The 23,304-nt window shown below is 38.1% G+C and overlaps 1 protein-coding gene across 1 annotated transcript in view; it reads left to right on the top strand.

Annotated features, from left to right (window-relative positions):
* LanA (laminin subunit alpha) overlaps positions 1-23,304 on the top strand; it is a 1,178,005-nt gene that overhangs the window by 417,653 nt on the left and 737,048 nt on the right. Inside the window, exon 21 of the mRNA XM_090374120.1 lies at positions 22,197-22,525. Coding sequence (XP_090230246.1) covers positions 22,197-22,525 — 329 coding nt within the window. The remainder of the gene's footprint in view (positions 1-22,196; positions 22,526-23,304) is intronic.

Below are 23,304 nucleotides of genomic sequence, written 5' to 3'. Positions count from 1 at the left end.
AGTCATTAATTAATTTAACTGCCCTCTTCTGAATGGAATCTAGATCCTGAGAGAAGTTTTGGGGGCACCGCCCCAGATGTGGGAACAATATTCCATGGTAGAGCGGATTTGCGATTTGTATAGAGTGAAAACAGTTGTTTGGAAAAAAAGTAACACTGAGAGCAAAACAGAAAGTCAAGTTTTTTAGATGCAGGGGAAGCAATATTTGTAATGTGCTTATGCCAAGAGAGATTAGAAGTCATGGTAATCCCTAAAAGAGATATATCATTTTGTCTAGAAATCGGAGTGTCACCAAAGATAAATTTAGGAGCAGAAGAATCCTTTTTGTGAGATATAAGACAAGACTGAGTTTTAGAAGGATTAAAATCAACTAAATTTTCTTTGCCCCACTGGAGAACCACCCACCTGTAGATCGACATTTAAGGAATTGGTAACGGATATTTCAGAAGTTGAAGCTGATTGGGCAGGGCAAGGTTTCTCAAAATGGAAAGTGGAATGCAATGTGCTATCACCATATCTTCAAACAGGCCTACAGGGCTGGGAAATTCCATACTGCAATAATTAAAGACAAACACCAGCCAAGGAATTAAAAATTTACTATAAAAATACAATATACAGAAATAAAATATAATGAAAACATTATCGGAAGACTAAAATATTGCAATAAATTACGATAAAATAAAATACGATAAAAGCGTTAAAAATACCGAAACAATAAAATTATCTAAAATAAACTGGATTAAAAGCGATAAAACCTGAAGCTTTCGGAGACTGCTGTCTCCTTCTTCAACAGATACTATTACTGCAATGACACATCCTTAAGAAGCAGGCCCATGACACTCATGCACGTGGTCCATCAGACACATGGTCGGCATTCCCCACGCGCGTATCGGAAACGGAAGTGGCTCGGGAACGTGTTAAACAGAACCGGTCATTCCCTCTGAGGACAACCGCCTCAAACAGGGGGTATAAACGTGTCCCCCTGTCCCTGTTAATAGTATTACGACTGGATGAACTGATTCGCAAGCTCTTGAGCCACTTGCGTTCCCAAAATCCATGGGCACGGTCCGTAATGACCGCGTCTTCAGGGGAGATCTGATGCTGCTTCTCCCAGAAATGCTCTGCTACAGCAGACCTCGCATAATTAGCAGTCTTAATAGCGGTCATGTGCTCCCCCAGACGGTCTTTTAAACGTCGCCCCGTCTCCCCCACATAACACTCCTCACAATCCGGGCACTTAATCTGATAGACCACACTACTAGTATAGTCCTGGGCTACGGGATCTTTAACTTGAGACACCACTGTGTGCAATCTCCGTCCCGGAAATTGCACACCGCGGATCTGACACTCCCGCAGTGCCCGTACAATGCGTTCTGAAAGGCCCGGATAGTAAGGAATGTATGCGGTAGCCACAGGGGCAGGTGACTCCCTACGATTGGACTGTATCCTATAAATATATTTGTCCAAGACCCTCTGGGAGTACCCACACTTCCTGAGGTCTGCCGCGACTCTGCAAATTTCCATTTCCTTATCCTCGGGGGTACTACAGTGGGTTTCCACCCTATTGAACAACGTCCTGGCTACACTATTCTTATGATGATAAGCCTGTGCCGAGCTGTAATGAACATACTGGCCACGGCATATAGGCTTTCTATAAATCGTTGTCTTTATTCTAGACCCATCTCTGCTAACCAGGACATCCAGAAATGGGAGGGACCCAGCCTTTTCCACCTCCGAGGTGAATTGTATAAATTTACAGAAATAAAATATAATGAAAACACTATCTTCCGATAGTGTTTTCGTTATATTTTATTTCTGTATATTGTATTTTTATAGTAAGTTTGTCTTTAATTGCAGTGTGCTATCACCAGCAAAACTATGGATAGGATTTCCAGTCAATGGAAGAAGTTCATTAATATACAAGACGAAAAGAGTGGGGGAAAGAACTGAACCTTGAGAGACTCAGCATTAGTGGAGAAGTTAGAAGACAGAGAGCCATCTACTATCACCCTCAGTGAGCGATCAGAGAGAAAACTGGATAACCAATTACAAAAAGCATTTGACAAACCATTGTGTGGAAGCTTGTTTAGAAGACCTTTATGCCAAACACAATCGAAAGCCTTTGAAATATCAAGAGCAACTGCTTGTGTTTCACCAAATTTTTCCATTGAATTTGGCCATAAATGAGTAAGCCAGAATATCACTATTGGATCAACACTGACGGAATCCATACTGGCAATCGTTGATTAGACGGAAGGTTTCTAGGTAGTTTAAGAGTTGGCAGTTAATTGATTTCTCCATTACTTTAAAAAGGGTAGAAGTAATTGGAATGGGACGATCATTGGATGGGAGGGATTTGTCACCCTTTTTAGGAACTGGCTGGATATCAGCAAATTTCCAAGCAGAAGGAAAAACACATTTGGAATAAGAAAGTGAAATAAGTGGCAAAGAACAGGAGTAAGTTCAGGAGCACAGGTTTTGAGAACAAGTAAAGAAATACCATCAGGACCTGGAGCTTTCTTAGCATCAAGATTCGTCAAAATCCTTCTGACATCCTTTTGATGGAAGACCACAGTAGGCATTGAATGGAGCATGCTAGGAATGGTGGGAGGTGTTTTACCATTATCATTAATACGTGAGTTGAAAGAAAAATGGGATGCTAGCAGGTCAGCTTTATCCATGGCCGAAGTGACAACAGAACCATCTGGTTGTGACAGAGGTGGGATCAGAGATTTGAAAAAGTTGCTGCGAATAGCTTTGGCAAGAGACCAGAACGCTCGGCTACCATTAGGGCAAGAAGCAAGTTTTCTACTCTTAGCCTGTTCAAAATCTAGGTTGGACTGATTAATAACTGTTTTACAATTGTTGCAAGGTTTGCTGTAGGCAGAAAATGAAACTGAAGAATTGGAAACAAGCCAATTACAATATGTGACGTTCTTCTCTTGAACAGCCTTAGCACATTTATTGGAAAACCAAGGTTTAGATGAAGGACCAGATTTTAAAGTGGAGTGTGAAATAAAGGATTCCATTCCTACAAGAATAATTTCACTGACACGATCTGAGCAAACACTGACATCAGAAGTTTTGAAACTGTAATCCAAATAAGGAAAGAAGAAAAGAAATCTTGCATGCCATCCCGTTTTGCATTCTTATAATGCCAAACAATACGAGGTTGGGAATAGCCATGAGATAAAGGCTCCATTGGATAAGAGACAATCACCGAGCTGAGGTGCCTAAAGGACCACTCATTTCGACCATGTACTTTGAAGGGTTATTTATGAGAAAAAGATCATGCGTGTTGGCAGTATGGTTAGGATTGTCTGGTATTCTGTAAGGTAAATGAACAATCTGTTTGAGGTAATTAGTAATTGCAAAAGCCTTAGCATCTCGACCAACTGGGTCGGTGTGACTAGAAAACAGAAGCCAGCTGCAGTTGTGAACATAAAAATCACAAAGGGAAATTACCTCACTGTTAGGAAAGTTGGACTCGAGAAAGTCACATTGCAGAGAGAGGAAGTCAAAGAGCTCCAAGTGATTAGTGGAGTTGGGAGAACGGTAGAGACAATAGATGAATTTGACATGGTGCGGTAGAGAGATTTTAAGCCAGAGAAGATTGAAAAGAGGAAATTCGAAATTACCAAGTCTCTGACAGGGAATATCAGAATGGTCATATGCACAAGTACCACCTTTGAGGCGAAAGAAATAATACAGCAAAATAATTGCTGTATGATTCAGAGTGGAGGACAGGGTGGATGCCGTCGAAGGATTAAAAGTGAGAGGCCCATCAAGCTTTCAGCTGCCCACACCAATGCCAGAACTTGCACTAGGTCATCACGCAACACAGCGGCAGACCCCAAGGCAGAATGCACTGGTCCCAAAGGAACTAGTAGTTGTTGGTGACTCTATTGTCAGGGAAACGGGAAACTTGCTTTGTAAAAAGGATAAGTGGAACTGGACTAGGGTATGTCTGCCAGGGGCAAAGGTTGATGACTTTGTAGAGCGGATATCATCTTTTAAGAGCACAAAAGGTGATATAGTTGTACGCGTTGGCACTAATGATATTAAGAGTAGGAGACTGAAAAAAAGCCGTGAATTAGGGTTGAATTTGAAAGTGTCTGCAATTCTGCCCAGACATGATAGGAGGGAGTATATGATGAGAGCCTTGTCAATCAATTCGGCCCTGGAAAGATTGTGCAAGGCTCAAGGGGTAGAATTTTTTTCAGCCTGGACTGTACTTGTTAACAGGAGAGACTGCTTCTACAGGGATGGGATACACTTAAATAGAAAGGGTGCAAGAATGTTTGCTGATGCTATTGAGGCAGTGTTAGGTGGGTCGGAAAACTGCTAGATTGGGGGGGATACAAGGACTAATAGATTAACAGAAGCCGTAGGTAGAGGTGAAAGTGATTCTTGCACTGCTTCTATTGGAATGAGCAGCAGCCGGGAAAATAAGATGCAGAATATTTCAGAGACTGCTGGGAATCATTGGGGTACAAGTAAACACATGGGTTGTGTTAGGGTAGCTAAGAAAAAGAACAGGTGCATGTATACTTGCATGTACACCAATGCTAGGAGTTTGGTAAATAAATTTGATGAATTTGAGGTATTGCTCAAAACATCAAAGGCAGATATTGTGGGGATTTCAAAGAGGTGGTGTCACACAGATATAAGGAATGCAGAACTGGAATTTGGGGAGTACACTGTCTACAGAAGGGATAGACAGGATAGGAAGCGAGGAGGGGTTATGCTATTAGTTAAGAAATACAAAAAATCCAAGGAAGTGATGCCAGTCGACATTGCTGGACAGGGCAGTATCGAGTCAGTTTGGTGTAATATAAGCATTGGGAGATCAAAATTGAGAGTAGGAGTGTGCTATAGGCCTAATGACTCTGATGAGTATAATAAAAAATTGTACAGGGAATTAAGAGTAGGCCAGTAAATCAGAGAGTCTTATAATGGGGGATTTTAATTTCCCAGATATTGACTGGAATTTTGGGTCTGGTCACTTACACACTAGCAAGGCTATTGTGGATTTATTGGATGATTGTTTTCTACATCAGCATGTTCGGGAGGCAACTAGAGGGAGTAATACTCTTGATTTGATTATCAGTAGTGATTCTTCATGCATTAAGAATCTGCAGGTAAATGAACCACTAGGTGGCAGTAATCACAGTGTACTGAAGTGGGATTTACTCAAAGAGGTAACTACCATTAGGGGGTAAAGGGAAGTGTTATTGCTTTCGTAAAGGCGACTATGATGGACTGAGACGGTATTTAAATTCTATACAGTGGGACCAACTGATGATGTTACCAACAGCAAATTCAAAATGGGAAGCATTCAAAGAACTTATCTTGGAAGCTACTAGGCTTTACATACCAACTAAGAAATATTGTTCAAGGTTTAGGCTTAAGTGGATGTCAGATGAACTAATGAGACATATGGCAGTGAAGAGAAATCCATATGATACATACAAATTAAGACGTGACACAGAAGCCTATGATAAATACAAGTTGATCTGTAACGAAGTTACAAAGGAGGTTAGGCAGGCGAAGGCAGATTACGAGAAATCCTTGGCAAGGGATGCAAAGAAAAACAGCAAAGAGTTCTTTACTTATGTAAACTCTAGAAGGAAGGGGATGAATCAGATTGGTCCACTTGATGTCGATGGGTCAACTGTTGATGATCCTGCTCAGGTAGCTAACAGACTGAATGAATATTTTGCATCGACATTCACACATGAGGAGTTATTCAGCGAGGGGAATGCCAGAGGTGTATTCAACTCTGGCAGTAAGCTAGAGAATCTTGTAATAACTGAGAGTAAAGTGGAGGAGAAATTGTTGAAGATAAATACAAGAAAGGCACCAGGAGTGGATGGGATCTATCCAGTTATATTAAAGGAGGCAGCAAAGGAAGTAAGCAAACCCTTAGCCATAATTATGAGAGCTTCCTTGGACTCAGGGGAGGTACCCATAGACTGGAAATGTGCAAATGTGACCCCAATTCACAAAGTAGGATCAAAGGCTGACACAAGTAATTATAGACCTGTGAGCTTAATTTCTGTTCCTGGAAAATTAATGGAGGCACTGGTTAAAGAAGCACTGCAGGATCATCTAGACAAGACTTCAGTTATAGCTCAGACACAGCATGGTTTTGTTAAGGGGAAGTCTTGCCTGACCAATTTGATTGGATACTATGATGCATAGTATCCAATCAAATACTTGGATGCAGGGAATAACTTTGATATTATATACTTGGATCTTAGAAAGACTTTTGATACTGTTGCACATGGAGGACTGCTGCACAAATTGGAGCAGTGTGGCATTGGAGGCAAATTGCTGCTATGGATAAAGGGGTGGTTGAAGGGGAGAAGACAGAGAGTGGTAATCAATGGACACTGCTTATCGTGGACTAATGTTATTAGTGGAGTCCCTCTGGGTTCAGTATTGGGTCCATTATTGTTTTCTGTATTTATAAATGATATTGATGATGGTATATCAAGCTTAATGTCCAAGTTTGCAGACGATACGAAGATTGGCAGGGTTGTCAAGGACACTACTGACACTATGCTACTGCAACAGGATGTGGAAAGGTTGAGCAGATGGGCTGAGAGGTGGCAAATGAAGTTTAACTACATATGGGAAACAGCAACCCCAGAGCAACGTATCAACTCTGTGGTACTAGACTGACAGTGGTAGAGAATGAAAGGGACCTGTGGGTGGTTGTGCAGGCAGATATGAAGTTTCCTGAGCAGTGCAGACGGGCTGCAAGAGTAGCTCATGGTGTATTGTCGATGATATATAGGAATTTTTCTAGCAGGGATAAGGAGGTGATTATTCCCTTGTATAAGGCAATGGTCAGGCCACACCTAGAGTACTGTATACAGGTCTGGAGGTCTCATTTCAAGAAGGATGTAGAGATGCTGGAACGAGTACAGAGAAGGGCAACAAGATTAGTGAATGGAACAAAGGGGTGCTCTTACGAAGAAAGGCTTAAGTTTTGCAAATTACAGTGTCTGGGGACTAGGCACCAGCGAGGTGATCTGATAGAGGTGTATAAAGCCTTGAATGGTTTGTGCATGCTCAATGCTGATGGGATTCTTCCTCTTGCTCAGAATAATCACCTGAGAGGGCATAAATTCAAATTGAGAAAAGACAGATGTAGGATAGGCGTGAGGAAATTTTCCTTTAGCCAGTGGGTGGTTGGTTGGTGGAATAGACTTCCATCCCTTGTTGTGGAAGTTGATAACCTAAATAAGTTTAAGGCTCAGCTGGACAGGTATTTCGAACGAACAGAGGGGTGAAGTGGAAGTGGTTATTTTTTATTTATTTATTTATTATTATTATTTTTTATTTTTTATTTTTGGCTGATGCTGCATAAGCTTGCTTTCTTGCATCAAATGCCTCTACTAATGCTAATGCTAATTTGGGCAACTGAGATGAGTAGTAGTTGAATCAACTGATAACTGAGATTCTGTTAGAAAAAGTACATGGGGTTTCGTAGATTATAAGTGGAAATGGACGTTGTTGAGATTAGAATCGAGACCACATATATTTGTGAAATGAACTAGGAATATGTTTGGGAGGTTTAGATCTTTTTGCAGATAAGCTTACTCTATTAGTTTGACAATTGATGGTGTATTGATTAGTAAGAAAAAGATGGAGGGGGCATGCTGTACGAAGTAATGAAATTTTTGGATATGATGTGCACATGGTAAGAATACACCCAGATCCTTGACATAACGTGGCACCGACAAGGCCCCCCCCCCCGCATACACACTACTCGGACTCTCCCCAGTCACTATCTGGCAGAGTAGAGATAGCAAGATTATGCACTAGCTGATCTGGAAGCCTCCTAAAGAGTTACCAATAGGTTTTCGGTCCTGTGTACTAATTAGCAGCCTGCTTGCGAACACTGTGTTAGAGCTGTACCCTTGAAATGTAAGGAAGATTGGATCTCGCCATGATGTTCATCATAACTTCAAAAGTCATTAGTCATACTGCATGATGAAAGATATGGGGAAAGGTTGATCGGAACTTAGCTCTGGAGACTAAACATGGGTTCCACCACTTCAAGCCTCCGATAAGCAAAGTGGTGGTATTGCACCGGTTGAAGAGTCATCTGTCATCTAGTATTGCCTGGTAACACAGAGGGGCGGCATTCCTCCATGTGGTGTGGGTGCCACACCTCGACTCCTGCTTATGTTAGTTCACACCTTTGTGGTCACCCACACTGTGCTTGTGCACATAAGTTATGCCCAGGGTTACTAAAAGTTCCACCATTGTGAAGGTGCAAGCAGAGGATTTGGCTGTCACAGACCATTCGGACATTTTTCCGAAATTGGGTATTTGATTGTACAAGTGAACCAATTGTCAAGCGGGGGTCCACTGTATATATACAGTGAGTAATCACTGAATTATGACCACTCCTATGAAAATTTTATGCGACCCGTTGACCACGTGAGGTATCAGAGTGCGGAGTTAGTCGACCTACGTAGCATAGATAAGGTGTCAGTGGTTTAGTAGGTAGTAAAATTCCGAGTGTGATGTGCAAAAGGAAGGTTTTATCGGACTTTGATAAAGGACAGATTGTGGGTGCTCGACATGCTAGTGCTTCAATTGCCCAAATGGCTGAACTGGTGGGTTATACAAGAGTCGCTGTAGTTACCAGGACTGGTGGCCCAGGACTGCCAGTAGTTACCAGGAGCGTGTGTTGGCCAAATACAACATGGGCCAACCCGGAACAATATCTGACCATGCGTAGCACTTATGGGCTATACCAGCAGACGACCCCTATGCCATCCTCTCCTAACCAAGGTTCATTGGCATAAAAGACTTGCATAAAAGACTTGCAAAGAGCATTCAAGTTGGACGTAAGAAGACTTGAAGAATGTGTGCTAGTCAGAGGAGTCACGTTATTTACTCCACACCGTGAATGGTCGTGTACGGATTTGGCATCAACAACATGAGGCTCTTGATCCCTCATGTATGGTATCAAAAGTGGAGGCGGTTGTATGGTGTGGGGCCTGTTTCACTGGCAGGAACACTGACCCCTGGTGCTTGTGTGGAACAACATATCAGTGGTCTCCGCTATCATCATCTGCTTGCTGATTGTGCACACCCCGTAATGTTACAGTTTTTCCCGAATGGCGATGGTGTCTTCCAAGATGACAATGCACCAAGCCATCTGGCACTTGTTGCTTGTTGTGCAGGAATGGTTTGAGGAACACAGTTCTGACTTCCAGCATATTGACTGGCCTCTGAACTCTGCTGATATCAATCCCATAGAGCACTTGTGGGACACAATGGAAAGGCATATCAGGCATCTGGATACACTAATCGCCTCCATACCTGCATTGCTGACAGCATTATGCACAGCTTGGTTGGCCATGCCTCCGACATCTTGCTTTTGACATCTTGTTGAATCATTGGCACGTTGGATAGCTGCTGTACTGAGGGCAAAATGAGGACCTGCGAAGTATTATGTAGGTAGTCATAATTCAGTGATCACTCAGTGTATGTTCTAGTACTGTGTCTATTTTTGTACAAATTATCTTAATCTTCCACTGAGTACTTCCATTTCTTATCTGCATTTCAAAGCAACTGTCGACAGATTTTATAATAGAGGCAGCATGAAAATAACATAACTTTTAAGACCAGAGTAGGGGATCACACGTATCTTCCTTTTGTAAGCCATGATTTTGGCTTATAAAAAAACTAATTCATTCTCTGGAATTCAGATCCAAAAATTGCTGAAATTGAAGCAAGTGGTAAATAAATGGATCTTTAAGATATATCATAGCATCAAAAAGAAAACATTCTGACAGATTTTTTTTACAAATTTTTTTTGATTTTTTTAAAATTCTGATTTCATTTTTCATACTAGTTCTCCTCTAATTTTGGGCATTCAAATGAAAATAAGAACAAATTAATATTTAAAGGCATTTATGTACAAAGTTTTAATTTTCATAAGTTTCATGAAATTCACTCTACTACTGGCAATTAGGGAAAGCCTTTCTTGCTATGGGAACCCCTTTATTCCCCTCACTAATCTCGGTTCAATTCTCCTGTATCCTATCTTGTTAGAGTTTAATAAATTTTTGACATCCCCCCTCCCTAAAGAATTCGACTTATATGAATGTAGATCATCATCATCAGCCATTTTCAATCCACTGCAGGATGAAGGCCTCTCCAGCAACTTTCCAGTTCCTTCTGTTTTGAGCACTGGCCATCCATTTACTACTCAAAAACTCATGAATTTCATCTATCCATCTCCGCCTTTGTCTTCCAGGTTTTCTTCTAGCTCCTCTTGGGTACCATTCTGTTATTTTCTTAATCCATCTGTCATCATGTCTTCGAGCTATATGTCCTGCCCAAGACCATTTTAGTTCTTTAGTTTTGATAAGAATGTCCTTTACTTGAGTTTGCTGCCTAATCCATGTGTTTCTCTTCTTATCTAACAGTCTGATTATTCCCAATATAATTCGTTCCATTCTTCGCTGTGTAGTTCTTAGCTTCTCTTCCATTCTTTTGGTGAGTGCCCAAGTTTCACTTCCATAAGTCATGGTGGGGAGTATACATTGATTCATTATTTTACGTTTCAGACAAACTGTGATATTGCTCTTCAGTATGTGACTATATTTCCTGAATGCTATCCATCCAAAATTTATTCTTCTCTTGACTTCCAGCCATTTATCATTATTACAGCTGATAACTTGTCCCAGATAAGTATATGACTCCACCTTTTCAATTACTGCTCCTTCAATCATTATTTCCCTTTCCGTGGCATACTTGTTCATCATTACTTTTGTTTTAGCCATATTCATCTTTAGTCCAAAATCCTTACTAACTGTGCATAACTGATTAAGATTTTCCTCTAATTCTTTGGGATCGTGGCTTATGACCACAATGTCATCTGCAAATCGTAAATGGTTTAGGTACTCTCCGTTCACATTGACTCCTTTCTGCGACCAGTCTAATCTTCTGAAAGCTTCCTCAAGGGCAGCAGTAAACAGCTTCGGAGATATTGTGTCTCCTTGTCGAACTCCTTTCTCGATTTTAAATTTGCTACTGTCTTTGTCTAGTCTAATAAAGGATGTAGCACTCTCATATATTTTCTTCAAAATCATAATATATGGAGTATCTATGCCTTGTCTTTCCAGTGCCCGAAACATTGCCTTATGCTGTATGGAGTCAAATGCCTTTTCATAATCCACAAATGCCAGGCATAATGGTGTTTTATATTCATTTGCTTTCTCCATTAGCTGTGATATTACGTGAAGGTGGTCCATAGTTGAGAATCCTGTCCTAAAGCCAGCTTGCTCTTTCGGTTGATTCTCATCAAGTATTCTTTCTAATCTGTTAGTAATGACCCTTGTGAACAACTTGTAGATATGGGATAACAAGCTAATTGGTCTATAATTTCCAATTTCTGATTTATCTCCTTTCTTATGCAGCAAAACTATGATTGCATTATTCCACTGCTTAGGCATCACACCTTTTCTAATGCACTTTGTGAAGAGCCTTGCCAGTTTTTGTGTTATGTCTCTTCCTCCCAATTTTAACAACTCTACAGTAACTTCATCTTCCCCCGGGGCTTTCCGATTCTTCATTTTCTTCAATGCATGTTCTACCTCATCAGGAAGAATATCGGGTATGTCGTATGTGTTGCTACTTTGCAATCCATCTTCCCCACTGCTGATATCATTCCCTCGCTCCTTGTATAATTCTCTATAGTAGTCTTCTGCTATTTGAATTATGCCTTCTCTGCTGTTTATAAGTACACCATCGCTATTCTTCAGTTTCAGTATCATTTGTCTTTCTGTATTACTGCTCATGGCTGCTGATTTAAATCCTTTGTTTTCCCTTAATGCTTGTTCTACTTTTCTTGTGTTAAATCTTCTTATGTCCTGTCTGAGTCTCTTTCTAATGGCTTTGCATAACTCAGTGTACTCAATATTCTCCCTGTCAGTGTTTTTCTTGCTCTTCATTTGTCGTCTTTGGTTCATCATGACAAGTGTTTCTTGACTAATTTTTTCTTCTTTGGATTTCTGTTTCCCTATAGGTTTCTTGGGCTTTATCACTTTCAGAAAGTTGTAATATTCCTCGTCGATATCTTGGTCCTGAGCAGTCTGCAGAAGCTCAAACTTGTTCTTAAGTTCCAGTACATACTGCTTTTTCTCCTCCTCTGTTATTTCAAAGACCTTTGTATTATTTACTCGAGTCAGTTTTTTCCTTTCCTTTCCTTTCCTACATCTATATCAAGTGTACATCTTACCATTCTGTGATCACTTTCAACATTTACCTTATTCAGGACGGTAACATCATTCACAATATATCTTCTGAAAGTGAGGATGAAGTCGAATGTAGATGTAGATGAGGATGAAGTACGAATGTAGATACAAAATACCTATTCAGAAAGTCAGAAATCTGAGAAGGTCATCAACAGTTAAAACTATGGATATCAAGAGGACCAATGTGATTCAGGCAGTGTATCCAGTTGACATGGGTGGGCAGTGCAATGCATCAGTTGTTTCATTGTTTCATTGCTTTTCCCTCTAGCTAATAGAACTTTTTTTCTCTAGTTCATTTGCCCCTATTCCTCTGTGAGACTGATTGACTTGTTTGATTTTGATTCCCTCTATGTTTAGTAGTGATATTAACCTGGAAATTGTGTCACACCAGTTTATAATACAGGTGATATTGTATTGCTTGAAGAGTCTTTAGTATTAATATTTGAAAAAAATAATTGGTTTTTTTGAAAGGTGCTTGGAGTGTTCTTATGCTTAACTACTAAAAATAATCATTAGTTTTAAAAAAAGTAAGTTTAATATATTTAGGGAAGGACGTTAAAAGTAAGTTTGTTAATTGTACTTACATTTTAGAAAAAAGTTGGTAACATAAAATAGAAACATGAAATAAATCTCTGCTGAATTTAATTTGTGGGCACATTAATTCCACAAAGCTTGGGTAGTACTCCAACCCAACAAATATGCTAATATTTATAAAAAAAAAAACATTAAAAATTTCTCTTAATTGTGCCTATAAACATGAAACGGTAACGTGAAATCATTCGGATCCTATTTTTCCTAAGGGATTTTGTGATATTCACTACATTAAAATTTTCTCTGAATGAAATGCAAAAATAATGATAATACATTACTACAGGTGTCCATCTTTTATCACAATCATTTTTATTTTTCGTGTGAATAGTCTTCTTTGCATTCTTTGCATGTTACCATCTATATGTACATTGTTACTAAGAATATAACTTGTAATTTGATGTCTGCTAAATTTATTATTGAAGAAAAATCAATGTGGGCCATCATATAGGATTCCGACTAATATCATAAATAGAAGCGCTCAACTCATCCATCTCCCTCAGTCCCTTCTCCCTTTCGTAAAATTGTAAAGTGGTGATTTGTGGCTGTTTTTTGTTTTCCTCTTGTTGGAGCATAAATTGTCAGAATAACATTCTGGCCTTTTTTTTTTTTTTTTTGGTAATGTGATACTATTGTGACACATTCCTGGAAATAGACTGGGGTTAGCTGATTTTCTGTTTGTGGCCACAGACTCAACTGGAATTTCTCTTATTTTTGGAGGTAATACCCACATAGTTAGGCGCTTCCGTAGCCAGGTGGGCAGGAGCAGCAGTGCGTAGCACATGCTTCTTGATCAGACCGGGGTTCTAGCCTGTGACCACCAAATACGGAGGATGTGGGAAGGTCAGGAAATGACCACCGCATATCCCCGGAGCAATATGGCCTTAGTTGCTAATGCTCCTAAAAAAAAACCAAATAACAAAAAACCCACATAGTGAGTAATGAACTTTGAAAAACTTTTGGATAGCAGAAAACTTGCCATTGCGATGAAAAGCAGTTTTGCTACATATTTTTGTCCAGAAAAACTGTTTGTCTGGACAGAATGGAGTAGCATGAATGATATTTCTGTTTCTTAGCCTCATGGCACAAGTTCCTCTCAGCTGGCACAAAGTAAATAGCAGTATAAATGGACAAAAAATAGTACATACAAGGCTGAAGATACTATTTAAACAGATACAAAAAGTAACAACTGCTAATCCCAGTTCACTAGAATTTAATATCTTTCTGCAAGGTCTCTCAGGAGACAATGTTTCTGCTGGTAAATATCGGCTGGGTATTATCAAAAGCATTCTAACATAACTCTGTGTGTGAATACCCCCTATTACTCTAAACCGGTGTTTCCCAACGTGGGTCCCACGCCCCACATGGGGGAAATTTGATTGTTCAGGGGGGGAAATTCAAAAATTGCTTGTCTAGAGTTTAAAACAACCGCCTACTATGAATTAACTTATACAAAAGAAGAATTGTTGGTATCTCAATTTGAAATAAGCATTCGTTAAATGTTGTACTTTCTATAGAGCCGCACTTGAAAGTTTGGAGTAATATCAACTACAGTTTGCTCGGAGAGTATTGCTTACTATGCCTAGTGAAGGAATAGTACGTACTGTATTGGACGATTGCTTATGGCATATGCAATGCTCAAGCAAAGTGGTTGTCTACTGTAGCCTACCGCAAACTCCGCCTGTTATATGAAATAGGTAATTCCTTTCATACAGATGCTCGCTTGGGCATCGTGACTGTACATTTGGATAGGTTTGGCGATCTCAGATTAAAATAAAAAATTACTTTGTCTGCGCACAGAATTATTATTAATGAAGAACCGCGATACACAATGGTATGTATTTGTCGTATATATATATTTCTGTGGTCTCAGTAAATAAGCAAATAAGTCCAAAAACTCGAATTTGCAGGAGAGGAAAAATAAACTTCACACTCTCATATAAACATGCATATATTCGAATATACAAGTATTTATTACTCACGCTAAAACTACAGTAACGAAGATATCTGCATGTCACATAATAGTAAATAATAAATACTTTATTATAGTTCACTTATCTCATTTTTGATAAATTAGACTTATCTGCTTATTCACAGAGACCACAGATTTAATAGCCCGAATTCAGTAATTTGTGTGATTTATTCATTCAAAAAGCATACTAATAATTAATTTTGATATATTAAAATAAAATTAAATTAACTTTAATGCATAGTTTATTTTTAGTTTTTGATTTATCTTATATTTATTTCTTTCAGTTGCACAGTAAAATGAGTAGTGCAAGTAAAAAAAAAAGTTCGTCAGTATTCAGAGGAATACTTAAAATTTGGTTTCATACCCGCTATCCACGATCACCTTTTTGGCTTTTATGCCAACAATGCTTGACCAACGAATCAATGAAGCGAGGTCGTCTTGAGGCGCATTTCAAGGCGAAACATAATGCCCTTGTAAATTCAGATTTAAATTACTTTCAAACTTTAAAGAAGAATTATGAAAAAAGAGCAACATGAAAGTCTCTGTTTATTGCTCATACTGCAACTATCAATCGTACTCTTGAAGCTAGTTATGAAATTTCTTTACTCATTGCTAAATCTGGGAAAAATCGTACTATAGGAGAGAATTTAATCAAACCTCAATATCAGCATTTCTTAAACAGTTCTGGAAAAAGATGACAAAGACGTGAAAGCTATGCCACTCAATAACAATACTGTTAGCAGAAGAATAGATGAAATGAGTGAAGATATTGAAATACAATTTGTTGGAAAGCTGAAAACAAGAAAATTCTCAGTGCAAATGGATGAATCAACTTTGAGAGACAGTGAAGCCGTACTGATAACTTATGTAAGATATATTGATAAAGGTAATTTTGCTGAAGAAATGTTATTCTGTAAATCATTAGAGAGCACCACTACCTCCAAAGGTATATATAATAAGCTAAAAAATTACTTGGATGACAATAATATACCAATGAAAAATATAACATCTTGTGCTGCAGATGGTGCTCCTAATATGATGGGCAAGAAAAATGGCTGCTTAAAATTGATGAAAGATGAGAATCCAGAAATGCTTCATGTGCATTGTGTTATTCATAGGGAAAACTTGGTAGCTAAAAATATTTCGCCTGTTCTTAATGAAGTATTAAATCAGTTATAAAGTGTGTCAATGCTATTAAAACTAATGCCAAATGTGAGCGTCTCTTCAAGCTTTTTTGTGAAGAACAAAATGCAGACCATGTGAGACTTTTACTTCACACTGAAAGGGAACTGCTTGAAAAGATTTATGGAACTATTTGATACTATTAGTGACTTTTTAAGTGACAAACCTGAAATGAAGCATCTGTTAATGGTCGATGGTAAAGAATTTGTGAGTTATTTAGCCAGTATCTTTGAAAAACTAAATATATTAAATAAACAACTTCAAGGAACAAATAAAACTCTCGTCAATGCAGAAGCGAAGATATTTGGTTTCATTACATTCATATGTCAAAAATATATTTGTAACAAAAATTTTGAAGTTTCGTTGGCTGCAAAAATGTGAAGTGACTGATACTGCTGTACTTGTTATTGTCGATCATCTGAAAATTCTGTCCACTGATTTAAAAGAAAGGTTTTCTGATTTAAAACAAATTGATTTTCCAACCTGGATGATGCAACCAATGTTAATAGATTTGTCTGATGTATCAATGCAGTACCAAGAAGAACTCTCAGAAATGCAAAATGATGAGTCAGTTAAAACTTTATTCAATATAAAAGGAGCGATGGCATGGCTTTGTGATGAAACAGAAATTAAATACCCAAATTCAACCAACTTTGCAAGAGAGCTATTGTTACCGTTTCCATCTTCATATTTAGCTGAATGTGGATTTAGTGCCATAAATGATTTGTTACTAAAGAAAAGAAATCGACTGGATATCACAAAACTGGGAGATTTGAGACTGAAGCTGACTAAATTGGAGCCCAATATAAAATCTCTCTGCATCAAGCACAAGGGTCTCACTAAATTTAGGGGCGCCTCCGTAGCCAGGTGGGAAGGAGCAGTAGTGTGTAGCACACGCTTCTTGATTAGACCGGGGTTCGAGCCCGTCACCACCAAATACGGAGGATGCGGAAAGGTCAAGGAATGACCCCCGCATATGCCGGAACAATATGGCCTTAGTTGCTAATGCTCCTAAAAACCAAACAACAAACAAACACTAAATTTAGTGCACTCATCTAGAAGTGACTTCACATGGAATGTTGAAATTATTAAACAATTAAATAATAATTACTAAAAATTAAAATATTATAGAAAAATCTTTCATATAAATTATTTTGTACTTGAATTTTAGTTGTCTATTATATGTTTTGAAAATTTACTTACTATTTTTTTCTTAATAATTTCCTAATGATTTCTTCCTAAAACCTAAGTCTTGTGTCCTGAACAAGTTGTAATTAGGCTTCATTTAGGGAATAATCCAATTTTTGAATATAAAAAATATGTATATCGGTGTTTCCCAACATTACATAGGGGGCATCAGAATTTTAGAAAGACTTAGGTGGGGCATGGTGAAAAAAAGGTTGGGAAACACTGCTCTAAACTGTTTTATTGTAGTTAATATTGCATTGTTTAGCTTTGGAATTTTTTTTATGAATGACTTGTGCAATATAATTCATTATTTAATTAATGTCTGCTACCGTTGTGATAGCAGACATTACTATGGGCTCCTGCTCATGTAACCACTTCTATCTTTGCCTGTATAAGTTTTGTAGGCAGTGATAGCTCATTGTAACTCTGCAACTATTTCTTTTGGCCAGTAAATGTATATCTATTTATTTTTTATCTAAAGGGAAATAAGGATAGGTGAAACTTCAGAGGGACTAATTTCTATTATTACAGTGTAATGATCACTTCTAAGTATGAGAGAGAGAGAGAGAGAGAGAGACCTACTGACCGACCAACCTATAAGCTGTTTTATTCTACAAGCTACAGCTAATTATTAAAAATATTAAAAATCTTGTAAAAGTAAAATTCGATATGGTAATTTTCATTTATAGCATGTATATATATATATATATATATATATATATATATATATATATATATAAGAACAATAGGGATAAATATAAATATAAAAGCATAATATTCAGATCAGATTAATGCCATCAATAGCTGATTGTACATTACATCAGTCTGTAATCTAGTTATTATAGTAAACGCAATAAGTACTATGCAGCAGCTGAACGTGTATTTGAACACTTCAATATACAGCTAACAGTAAACCATTACCGCCAAAAATAACTTATAAAGACTACTAAAGCTGATGCTGGCCCACAAGACAGAACCCTGGAATAATACATATAATTATTATTAATAAAATATAAAAGGTATATAATACATTGCAATGGTGATTATGTAGTTAACTATTGGTGTAGAGATACATTGAAAGGAACTTTTTTAAGGGCTAACCCTCTCAATATATCCCACCAACAATTAATGGAGCTATCTGTTTCTTTTTGCCCTCTGTCTGTTTAACTGTATCCAAAACTTAAACTTGATTATGATATAATTTAGTGGCAAACAGGCAAAATGACATTTATCCCATGACATACTCATATTATGCAGTCATACACCAACCGTATTAAAATTGTAGTTTTGTACCGTTTAAAATATTGAAATTACTAGATAAAACAAATAAAATATATTTACAATAAAACAATTAAAATACTAGATGATAAAAGTGCTAAAATATACTGTAGCTTTCAAAGGCATCCGCCTCCTTTTTCAACAGTTAACAGTTAACATAAACAGTTAACTGTTGAAAAACAAGATGGATGCCTTTGAAAGTTACAGTATATTTTAGTGCTTTTATCATCAAGTATTTTAATTATTTTATTGTAAATAGTACCTTACAGTTTAATATTATATTTTATTTTATACATGGTAATCGTTTATTTATTCGATTAAACTTTATTTGTTTTATTTAGCAATTTCAATATTTTAAACAGTACAAAACTACAATTTTAATACGGTTGGTGTATGACGGCATAATATGAGTATGAACATTTCCAACCCCAGAGGCCTATTTGAAGATTTAGCCCATGACATTTAGCCTGTTTGCCACTAAATTATATCATAACCAAGTTTAAGTTTTGGACACAGTTAAACAGGCAGATGGCAAACAGAAAGAGATAGCTCCGTTAATTGTTGGTGGGATATATTGAGAGGGTTAGCCCTTGAAAAAGTTCCTTTCAATGTATCTCTACACCAATAGTTAACTACATAATCACCATTGTAATGTATTATATACCTTTTATATTTTATTAATAATAATTATATGTATTATTCCAGTGTTTGGCCTTGTGTGCCAGCATCAGCTTTAGTAGTCCTTATAAGTTATTTTTGGTGGTAATGGTTTATTGTTAGCTGTATATTGAAGTGTTCATATACACGTTCAGCTGCTGTATAGTAATTTTTGCATTTACTATATATATAAAATACTAGACTGCTTCCTCTTTTTTAAATTTTTCTGCATTTTTGTTTTCACTTTCTTGTTTTTCTATTCAGCATATATATGTGTGTATACAGAGTGATTCACTATCAGTGCGACAAACTTGCAGGAGGTGTAGGGGGCACAAAGACGAATTGGAATCACATAGCATTGCAGGGTCCAAAATGCCTTAGTCATGCGGTAGAGGATGTTGAACGGGAGGTCGCGTGAACAGCAATCCCGCTGGAAGTCAGCATTTGCGAACCATTTCTGTTGAAGAAACAAAGTAGCAAAAGTCCTTCGGAGTGGATAATCCGCAGGCTCCAATGATTGGATGCGTTGCAGATGGTATGAACTCATTTGGTTTGTTGACAGTATCCTCCATACAGTGGATTGGGAAATATCCAATCGTTGGCCTATCGCTCAAGTACTTGTACTCGGATTGCCTTCTGCAAGACGTAGGACATTCTCCTCATTGTCTGGCGTCCTCATCGTTCGCTCTCGATTCATGGTACCTCTCGTGAAACAACCAGTCTCACATAACCTTCTCATCATACGATTTTAATCATATGATGAGGAGCATGCCTGTGCGGGAAACTTTCCTGGTACAAGCGCAGAGCGGGGCGCCTGTTACAGTCCACAGCTCCATATGCGAGATGCATGTCAGCCATTTCAACGTTTGAATACTTGTCCATCCTACTGCCTTGGGAACCGGTTCGCAAATGCTGACTTCCAGCGGGATCGCTGTTCACGCGACCTCCCATTCAATGTCCTCTACCGCATGACAAAGGCATTTCGGACCCTGCAATGCTATGTGATTCCGATTCGTCTTTGTGCCCCCTACACCTCCTGCAAGTTTGTCGCACTGGTAGTGAATCACCTTGTATATATACAGTGGCAGACAAAAAAAACTGCATTGCCTTAAAAAAATAACATTTGTGGTGAAATGTATAAGATATTGTTTGATTACAGTCATTTGTCACAAAGCAAAGGTATTGCATCAGATAACAATTCTATTGCATCAAACAGTAATTGCAAGGTATTGCATCAATCGTTTCTATAAATATGGCGTTGGAAGGGTATACACGCTCATTAGTGTCCTGTTTTGCAAAGGTGTAAGCATGACTCTATATGTTCAGTTGACACCAAGAAAAAAAAGTGTAGCTGTTGCTCCGTCCCAGTAAGGCCTTTCTACATGTGCTATCACTAATAAAATAGGCTGTAACAGTATCCCAGGTGCTGAAATTAAAACGTGAAACCGGTAATGTGAATAGAAGACCTGGATCAGGCCATAATAGAGTGACAACACCTTTCCAACATCGATATTTGAAATGCCTATGCCTTCGTAATCGGCATGGTAGTGCTTCTGATTTAAAACTAGACTTTGAGATGGCCTCTGGTGTTGAAACAAGTGCAGGAACTATCCAAAGATAGCTTTCAAAATGTGGTCTGCATGCCTATGGGCCCAAGACAAAGCCTTTGTTGACCCAACAAATGAGGAAGAAGAAACTTGCATGTTTCATGGACAAAAGAGCATTGGGATCGTCATCTTTTCTGACGAATCAAAATTTAACCTGCATGGCTCGGATGGAAAGTGATATGTCAGAAGACGAAAATCGGAGGCATACCATCCTGACTGCATAACAGACTGTAAAGTTCCCTGCTGGTCAGATGGTCTGGGGGTGCATAACAAGCAAAGAGGTTATGTTATGTTATTTGGTTTTTAGGAGCATTAGCAACTAAGGCCATATTGCTCCGGGGATATGCTGTGGTCATTCCCTGACCTGTCCGCATCCTCCGTATTTGGTGGTCACGGGCTCGAACACCGGTCTAATCAAGAAGCGTGTGCTATGCACTGCCGCTCCTGCTCATCTGGCTACAGAGGCGCCGAGCAAAGAGGTGGGGTGAATTAAGTTTATTAATGGAACGGTGAATGCAGAAACCTACACTGCTATCTTGGAGGAGTGCGTGAAACCCGTTATTAGGGATCACCACACAGACACCCAAAACTGCACTTTTCAACAGGACTCAGCACCTTGCCACACAGCAAAATTGGTAAGTTTTATGCTATTTAGATTTAATGACGAGTTTGTCTTCTTGTCTCACAAGGCTTAAAACATACTTACACCAGTGTTTTCCTTTGTTTTTCTCCCTTAAGGTGCATTCATACCTCAGAAATGCTGGTATTATAGTTTTGGACTAGCTCAGCAACAGTTCAGATTTGAACCCTATTGAAAGTTGCTGGTACATAATGTCATCTAAAATTGCTCAGAAGAAGTAACAAGTAAGATTCAGCTGCAGAAGAGCACTGTAAGGGTGTGACCACAAAATTGGGCAACCGTATGTCCAGAAATTGATTAACTCTATGTCCAGAAATTGATTAACTCTATGCCAGATCGTTACAAGGCTGTAATTGCAACTCAAGGAGGAACAACAAAATATTGAGGCCTTATTTTGCTGATTTACAGTACATAATACTATTAATTAACTTGTCATTTCAGTTTGTACATGTAAATGCAATAAAATGTGTGTTTGGTTGTTATGATTGCCATTTGCATGATTTTTCATATTTCCATTAATTACACATTTTACCCTTTGGGAAGATATTTATGGCAATTAGGTATATCAGTGGACTCTTTTTATTGGATTTCATTCACAGAGATATATATCCCATCTAAAAAATGCATTTCAAACATTTCTGCAACCCACAATGCAGCACAAAACACATTATTTGCAAAATTCACAAGTGATGCAGTATGTTTTTTTGTCTGCCACTGTGTGTGTGTGTGTGTGTGTGTTTTTTGAAAACAATTATATATATATATATATATATATATATATTATAATATTTCAGGATTCTGCCAAGATGCTGCATATTCTCTGACCTCAGAATATAATAATGGAGCCCTCTCTTGTAATTGTAATACTGATGGATCCCGTAGCTTCGAATGTGATGAATTTGGTGGCCAGTGTAATTGTAAAGCTAATGTTATTGGACGTACTTGCTCACAGTGCCAAACTGGATTTTTTGGCTTTCCTGATTGTAAACCATGTGACTGTCCATCAACTGCTTATTGCCATCCTGTCACAGGTCAGTGCATTTGCCCACCTCGAGTCACCGGAGATCACTGTGATACATGTGTTTCTTATACTTATGGATTTGATCCTATTATAGGATGCGAGGTAAGGCAGACTACTTGTAATTGATTTGAATATATATATATATATATATATATATACACAGTAGAACCCGGATAAGAAATTCCCACATAAGAAGTTTTTTCCTGTATCAGGTTTGGTTTTGTAAGTCCCAATTTCAACTCTGTATGTTGTAATGTATTATTTTCCTGTGTAAGAAGTTTCCCGGGTAAAAAATTTTAACTGCATAAAACGTTTGTGATCAAGAATACACAAGCGTATTATTATAATGCCGTTTTCGCACTTGATATGTTCTTTAAATATAGAAATTATTTATTTTTAATATTAAAAAATATTAAACAATATGAACATTTTGGTAATTGGATAAGTTTGTTGCATAGCATCATTTTAGTTCGTAGTAAATCATGAAAGTAGGTTAAATGGCATCGTTTTTTACATCTCATATTTTGAATGCCTTCACAATGAGTTGCCCTGATATTGCACTACCTCCAATAAGGCAGTGGAGAAGACTAATGTTACTTATTCTCAGCAGATACCACCACCACCACTGAGAATCCACTAGCAAAGTGTTGCCTATTCGAGAATCCAGTGTTGAAGCGTTGTTTATTTGAGTTTATTCAATATCAGGGCAACTCGTGAAGCCATTCACATTATGCAATATCACAAAAACGATGCTAATTCACCTACTTCGCTGATTTACTAACTTGTTCAATTAGTGAATTTTCTGTAGTCTGAGGTTTTCAGCAGTAAATCCTTTTTAGTATAAACATTTTGATATAATGGAAGTGGCCGACCGGGCTAGC

This window comes from Mastigoproctus giganteus, chromosome 5 (assembly GCF_048544385.1).
Source record: "Mastigoproctus giganteus isolate SK-2022 chromosome 5, ASM4854438v1, whole genome shotgun sequence".
Taxonomy (NCBI): Eukaryota; Metazoa; Arthropoda; class Arachnida; order Uropygi; family Thelyphonidae; genus Mastigoproctus; species Mastigoproctus giganteus.
This window is presented reverse-complemented; position numbering and strand designations above follow the sequence as displayed.